Source organism: Otolemur garnettii, unplaced genomic scaffold, assembly GCF_000181295.1.
Source record: "Otolemur garnettii isolate 467f Iridium unplaced genomic scaffold, OtoGar3 scaffold00007, whole genome shotgun sequence".
Taxonomy (NCBI): Eukaryota; Metazoa; Chordata; class Mammalia; order Primates; family Galagidae; genus Otolemur; species Otolemur garnettii.
In genome coordinates, this window is record NW_003852402.1 from 12,170,732 (window position 1) to 12,178,742 (window position 8,011).

An 8,011-nucleotide genomic window follows, 5' to 3' on the forward strand; every position below is an offset into this window, starting at 1 on the left:
GTTGCAGCCATCATTGTTGTTAGGCGGGCCCGGGCTGGGGATTTGAACCCGCCACCTTAGGTGTATGTGGCTGGCGCCTTAGCCGCTTGAGCCACAGGCGCTGGAGCCACCATTATATTTTCTTTCTCATTGCATCCTGAGTACCTGACACAATTTAGCATAAAGTATTAATAGTTGTTCAGTAAAGGAATGAGAAATGAATGAATGAATAATATAAATTACACAGGGAACGGAATGCCGGTTGCACCCACCTCGGTTTCCTGCAGGCGGTGTCCAATGAGACTGAGGGACTCTCCCAACAGCTGAAGATGAGCAGCAACATCAATGGGCTCCGTCTCTGGGGCTTTGGCTGGCGAGGCTGGCAACAGCATGGTGGTGGGTGGAGACTTCTTTTGGGGTGACAGTACTGCAGAAGAAGCTGAGAATGGAGGGAGGGGTGAGGCAGTGAGGTAAAACTTGCTTACAGCCTTGAACACCACAAACGTGTTCTTCCTGATTTCTTCGAAACCTGCACTTTTCTTTTTTTTTTGGTTCACTAAAAAAATTAATTCACAATTAGGGTAGATTAATAAGAGAAAGGTTTATTTCCAAATACTATGTGCATGGGGAGGGGGGGAACACAAGAATGATTACCCAGTCTCAGTGATGGTCAGAGAGCTTTATAGATGGCTTTTGGAAGGAAGGGGGGTAGAATGTGGAAAGTAGAAGTGCAGTAAGAAGTTGCTATGGGGGGGATGTGTAGATGGAGGGAAGCAGATTGATTTGTAAATTAACTTGAAAGACAGGTATTGTGCTACAAATGACCTTGGAGCCAGGCCTATTAGCATGAGATAAGGAAGTTACTAGCTCGTTTTGATACTCGATCAGATTACTCAGATTTTAGGTAGATAGAGGAAAGGCCTCTTTCTGATCATGAATGGCCTTTAACTGAAAATATTTTCTATACCAAGGAATCATATTTTGGGGTGAAATTTCCTTAGGTCCATCAGCTGTGAGCTAAGGAAAGTTTTACATTTTTAAAGGATTGTAGAAAAAACAAAGGAACAAAATATGGAACAGAGAATGCACACGGGACACAAGGCAAGTAATAGTTACTCTCTGAACTTTTATAGAAAAAATGCTGACCTATGATTTAATTTTCTAAATTTGAACAACTTTGTTTGCAGCCCATAATTTTCTTTCTTTTTCATTTTTTTTTAGACATTTTCATTTTGTTGCCGTTGGTAGAGTGCTATGCCATCATAGCCCATAGCAACCTCAAACTCTTGGGCTGAACGGAGTCTCATGTCTCAGCCTCCCGTGTAGCTGGGACTACAGGCCCCCGCCATAACACCCAGCTATTTTTTAGAGATGGGGCCTAGCACTTGCTGAGGCTGGTCTTGAACCTGTGAACTCAGGCAATTCACCCACCTCGGCCTCCTAGAGTAAAAGGATTATAGGCATGAGCCACCCTGTCTGACCCTGCAGCCTATAATTTTCAATAATGACGCCTGAGAATCAAGGTCTGCTTCAAATATAAGCAACTCTCCCAAATTCTGACTAATAAAGGAAAATTCATAGAGTTTTAGAGAAAAGAATTAAAAGCAGGAGGGGGATGCAGTCACTTACCTTTTAGTTTCATGGAACCCTCTGAACTGGATGCTTTTCTTTTCACAGTTGTAGCTTCTGCTTTATTCTGTTTGTGCTGTAGATACTGAGCTTTTTGCTTCCAAATCTGCAATCACACCAGTGCACAATAAATTCAAAAGGACAAAAAAGTGAAAGGGAAAGCAGTCAGGAAAGAACTAAATGAAGAAAAAACAACAGTAGAAAGGGGAAGATGGAAGGTTAATGCTAACCTTTTTTTTTTGAGACGGTGTCTCCCTCTGTTGCCCTGGGTGCCGTGGCATCGTAGCTCACAGCCACCTCAAACTCTTGGGCTTAAGTGATCCTCTTGCCTCAGCCACTCCAGTACCTGGGACTACAGGTATGTGCCACTACGCCTGGCTAGTTTTTATTTTTATTTTTTTAGTAGAGACCGGGCTTCCCTCTTGCTGGTCTCCAACTCCGAGCAATCTACCCCTCCCATCCTCCCAGAGTGCTAAGATTATAGGCTTGAGCCGCCACATCCAGCCAATGGTAGCTGGGGGGTGGGTCACTGAATCGACTTCTAACAGTGCATTATGTTAATATCTTAATAGAGGACTATAAACATTCCTCAAGGCTAATGGTCAATTCTCAGTACCGATTTTTATTTATTTGTTTAATTATTTATTTATTTGAGACAGAGTGTCCCTCTGTTGCCCTGGGTAGAGTGCCGTTGCATCATAGCTCACAGCAACCTCAAACTCATGGGGCTTGAGCGATCCTTTTGCCTTAGCTTCTCCAGTACCTGACTACTGGCGCCTGCTGCAACACCTGAATAGTTTTTTTCTAATTTTTTAGTAGCGATAGGGCCTTGCTCTAGCTCATCACCCCCCCCACCCCCTTGGTCTCCCAGAGTGCCACTGAAAGCACATATAGTGAGACTAAGATGCAGTCTGTCAGGCTGGGCAGACGTGACACAGATGGTCTGGTTGCTTTAGTTCCTGCCTGACCTTCACCCCATCTCCCATTCTTATAGTTTTGTAAATTTATCTCCTACCCTAAAGATGCCTATCTTGAGTAGTTTAGGTGGATTGAATAAGATTAACTTTTGAATTGGAATGTTGTTTTGGGTCTCAAGTTACAATGATCATTGTTTACTATGGGTCATGAGTTCTGCCCATTCTGGTTTTTTTTTTTTTTTTTTTTTTTTTTTGAGACGGAGCCTCAAGCTGTCCCCCTGGGTAGAGTGCCATGGCATCACGCTCACAGCAACCTCCAACTTCTGGGCTCAAGTGAGTCTCCTGCCTCAGCCTCCCAAGTAGCTGGGACCACAGGCGCCCGCCACAATGCCTGGCCATTTTTTGGTTGCAGCCATCATTGTTGTTTGGCGGGCCTGGGCTGGGGACTCGAACCCGCCACCTTAGGTGTATGTGGCTGGCGCCTTAGCAGCTTGAGCCACAGGCACCGAGCCCCCATTCTGGTTTAAGATAAGGGTTAACTCGGTCTTCATTTTGAACTTAAATGTATAAAACTGTAATTTTGGGAATGGAAGAACAGAACAGTCTTAGGGAGGCTACTCTCACTGTTCTCCAGAATCTCCGTCTTCCAACAAAAGTTTGGTGGACCTGTCCCATCCCCATCTTTGCATATTGACTGACAATGACAGGAGGCTAGACCCCCTTTCATCCCCTAACACTAGGATTACAGGTGTGAGCCACTACCACAGCCAATGCTAACTTTTAAGCTGGGGGTTGGATCACTGAACTGATTTTCAACAGATTATGTCAATATTTTAGTAGAGAACTATAAACATTCATCAAGGTTAATGGTCAATTCTCAGTAGTGATTTCTATTTATTTGTTTATTTATTTTTTTGAGACAGAGTCTCCCTCTGTTGCCCTGGGTAGAGTGCCGTAGCATCATAGCTCACAGCAACCTTAAACTCTTGAGCTTGAGCAATCCTCTTGCCTCAACCTCCCCAACAGCTGGGACTAAAGGTACCTGCCACAATGTCTGGCTAGTTTTTTTATTTTTAGTAGAGAAAGGGTCTCACTCAGGCTGGTCTTGAACTCATGAGCTCAATCAACCACCTGCCTCGGACTCCCAGAGTGCTAGGATTACAGGCACCGAGCCTGGCCACATTATGGATTTTTAGATCACTCTAAGGTTGAATATAAAATCATAGCACCAATATCTGACTCAGCATATGCTCATGTGGTTTACACATTCCCTGTAACCTCCTGGTTCACAATTCAAATAGCACGGTAACAATGGCATGGAAAACAGGAAGTAAATGCACAGGTGATAAACAGCTGTTCAACTAGATGAGCTGCACCTTAAACCACGATGGCAATTCTTGTTCCAATACTGCCTTCATTTCATTCAAATGGAAAGCGTCAATGATGCAAAGATGACTGTTTGTCACTGTCTTATTAGCTTCTTGATAGTAGGGTACATTACTTGATAATGGTTTTTTTTTTTTTTTGAGACAGAGCCTCACTTTGTTGCCCTCAGTAGAGCACTGTGGCATCACAGCTCACAGAAACCTCAAACTCTTAGGCTTAAGTGATTTTTTTTTTTTTTTGAGACAGAGTCTCAAGCTGTCACCCTGGGTAGAGTGCCGTGGAGTAACAGCTCACAGCAACCTCAGACTCCTGGGCTTAAGCAATTCTTTTGCCTCAGCCTCCCAAGTAGCTGAGACTACAGGCAACTGCCACAACACCTGGCTGTTTTTTTTTTGTTGTTGTTGTTGTTGTTGCAGTTATCATTGTTGTTTTAGCTGGCCTGGGCAGGGCTTAAACCTGCTAGCCCCCAGTGTATGTGGCCAGTGCCCTACCCACTGAGCTAGATGACTCAGCCTCCTGAGTAGCTGGGATTACAGGCGCCTGCCACTACACCTGGCTATATTTTGAGGAGGTCTCGTTTGGCTCAGGCTGATCTCAAACCTGTGAGCTCAGGCAACCCACCTGCCTCCACCTCCCAGAGTGCCAGGATTAGAAGCGCAAGCCATTGCGCCTGGCCTTGATAATGGTTAATGAAGACAGCGACCTGGGTTATCCAGTAAACACACGCCCATGTTTTTAGCGACTATTAAGTGGATAACTTTCCTTAGTTCTCTGACCATGACTGACTATGACTACTAGGTATCTGTGGTAGATGGCTGACTTTAGATTTTCTCTTAACACTTTATTTTATTTTTTTTTTTTTCTTGAGACGGAGCCTCAAGCTGTCCCCCTGGGCAGAGTGCCATGGCATCACGCTCACAGCAACCTCCAACTCCTGGGCTCAAGCGAGTCTCCTGCCTCCGCCTCCCAAGCAGCTGGGACCACAGGCGCCCGCCACAACGCCCGGCCATTTTTTGGTTGCAGCCGTCATTGTTGTTTGGTGGGCCCGGGCTGGGGATTCGAACCCGCCACCCTAGGTGCATGTGGCTGGCGCCCTAGCCACTTGAGCCACAGGCGCCGAGCCTTAACACTTTATTTTTACTTATTTATTTATTTGCTGTTTTTGACCGGGGCTGGGCTTGAACCCGCCACCTTCGGCATATGGGGCTGGCACCCTACTCCTTTGAGCCACAGGCACTGCCCAACACTTTATTTTTATTTTCTGAATGACTGAGACAGGGTCTCTGTTGTCCAGGCTGAAGTGCGATAGCCCAATTATAGCAAATTGTAACTTAAAATAATACTGCCCCAGAGCCTCCCATGTAGTTAGGACTACAGACCACCACAACTTGCTAGGTGATCTTGTTTATTGTTTGCTGGGACCGCTTTTTTTTTTTTTTTGAGACACAGTTTCACTTTGTTGCCCTGGGCAGAGTGCTGTGGTGTTAGCTCACAGCAACCTCTCTCTTGCCTCAGTCTCCTGAGTAGCTGGGACTACAGGTGCCTCCCTACCACGCCCAGCTATTTTTAGAGATGAGTCTCGATATGGCTCAGGCTGATCTTGAACCTGTGAACTCAGGCAATCCACCCACCTCGGCCTTCCAGAGTGCTAGGATTATAGGCGTGAGCCACCACACCTGGCCATTGAGATGGGTTCTTGCTATGTTGCTTTGGTTGGTCTCAAACTTCTGGCCTCAAGTGATCTTCCTGCTTCAGCCTCCCAAAGCACTGGGATTACAGGTGTGAGCCACTGCACCCAGCACTTTAATCTCTGCCTGTTAGGTCATCTTTTGGCTCACAACATGTAACATTGTTGGAAAAAATTGGATGAGATTAGAAAAGAGTCTAGCTATAGCTAAAAATCCTCACCTAGATTAAATTGACATCAACAGTGCTAATGTTGACTAAACCACTTTCCTTTAATTTGTAATTGTTCTCACTATTTTCAGTGCTATCTGGCTGGCTGGTCTATAAAAGAGTCACACATTTTGGGGAGGCAAAAAGCATTAAAAAAATATACTTGTAAGAAGGCATACTTACTAGTTTGTCCTTTTCTGGCAATTGCTTCCACACCTCAGCCAGTTTTTTACTAAGTTCCCCAAAATCTGGCATAAAAGAGTAAAAAACCCAATATAGTAAAGGGTTAGCTATTAACAAAACAGACTAGTGAGTGCAAAAACTAGAAAAAGGGTTTGGGAGATCAGATTTAAATACTGCAAGATTCTTTCATAAAACCAAGCCAAACTTCATCACTTCTGATTTTTTTTTTTCCCCAGGAAAGGGGTGGTTTTTGTGGTCATGAGACAGGCTCAAATCCTTACACGCCTATTTTCTGGGGATTTATTCCTTAGGCATCTTTCTGGTGTCTTTTAATTTGATCCCACAATATAAGGCCTATCAAGTTAAAGAAAATATGTTGTATAGACTTTGATAAAAGCTATCAGGTTTTTACCAAATTTCTGAGAGGTCAGATCAAATGTGTAATATGATCTATCAAATGTGTAATTTCATGCTTCAAAGAACACATTCCTGTGTGCCTCATGGCAGCCTTGTAGAGTAGGGAGGGCAGGATTTTACACATTAAAGGGAAATGAGATTTGTATAAGTTAAGTGACTCGCCCAAGGTCTGTGATACAGTGTTTTTCTCTTCTCACTGACTTCTAATATAGAGACAAATATAGTCAGTCCCTAACTTGCAGTGGTTGGACTCACCATTTTTTGACTTTACAGTGGTTGAAAGCGATATGCATTCTATAGAAACCATGCTTTGAATACCCATACAACTATTCTGTTTTTCATTTCTTTTTTTTTTTGGAGACAGAGTCTCCCTATGTCAACCTTGGTAGAGTGCTGTGGCATCACAGCTCACAGCAACTGCAAACTCTTGGGCTTAAGCAATTCTCTTGCCTCAGTCTCCCAAGTAGCTGGTACTACAGGTATCCACCATAACACCTGGCTATTTTTTTTTTTTTTTTTTTTACTTTTTAGGCTAGTTTTTTTTGTTGTTGCAATTGTCATTGTTGTTTAGCTGGCCTGGGCCATGTTCAAACCCGCCAGCCTTAGTGTTTATGTGGCCGGTGCCGTAACCACTGTACTACGGGTGCCGAGCCTATTTTTCACTTTTTAGCACAGTACTCAATAAATTACATGAGATATTCAACACTTTATTATGAAATAGGCTTTGTGTTAGATGATTTTGCCCAATTATAAACTAATGAAAATGTTCTGAGAATGTTTTAAGATTGGCTAGGCTAGGCTATGTTGTTCAGTAGGTTAGGCATATTAAATGCATTTATGACTTACAATATTTTCAACTTTTGACGGGTCTTGTAAGTCAAGGAGTAACTATATGATGCTATAACACTAGGCATCTTGTTACAACTCTATATCCAAGAAAAAAAGGTCAATTGTAGAATCTTGGCAATAAATAACTGTGTGTTTGTTTGCATCTGTATATGTAATATACTTTGTAACATTTAATCTTACAGTTTCCTATGTTGCCAGCTTAAGAAATATGTAAAAAACCCTTACCTCTTTTGTGGATGGGGTAAACTAAGACAAAATCTGAAGTGATTTGCAGAACTGAGGAAAGGAACAAGATTTATAAGCTAAGCTAACACTACGGGAAGAAGCTGTCTGCTGATAGTTAACTGCACTGCTCCAGAGATAACAAATGGAAAGTAAAAACACTAAAGACCATGAGTGTTCTTACCTATACCTGGATGGTCAGCCACAATGGTTACACGATACTCTTTACAGAACACCTGGTAGGCAGACATATTCTTCTTTTTGGGCTAGTGCCACATAGAAAATAGAACAGGGTAAGACTTGATTAGAACCCAAGTTTAGTAACCCTGAATCTATGGTTAAAAAAAATAGAATAAATACCTACACTTTTCCCTCAAGGGAAGAGTTGTAAATTACTAACCAGCTTTCCTAAACAGGAAAATTAATTTTTTTTTTCCTTGAGGCAGAGTCTCAAACTGTTGCCCAGGTTAGAGTGCTGTGGTGTCAGCCTAGCTCATAGCAACCTCAAACTCCTGGGTTCAAGCGATCCTCCT

General features: G+C 43.2%; 1 protein-coding gene across 5 annotated transcripts in view; it reads right to left on the minus strand.

Annotated features, from left to right (window-relative positions):
* The window catches only part of HMGXB4 (HMG-box containing 4), a 37,444-nt gene that overhangs the window by 8,844 nt on the left and 20,589 nt on the right, over window positions 1-8,011 (minus strand). For all 5 annotated transcript variants that reach the window (XM_023509470.1, XM_023509469.1, XM_023509467.1 and 2 more), the window contains 4 exons: window positions 7,663-7,744; window positions 5,991-6,055; window positions 1,609-1,714; window positions 252-418 (listed from right to left, as the gene is read on the minus strand). In XM_023509470.1, the coding sequence (XP_023365238.1) occupies window positions 252-418; window positions 1,609-1,714; window positions 5,991-6,055; window positions 7,663-7,744 (420 nt within the window). The remainder of the gene's footprint in view (window positions 1-251; window positions 419-1,608; window positions 1,715-5,990; window positions 6,056-7,662; window positions 7,745-8,011) is intronic.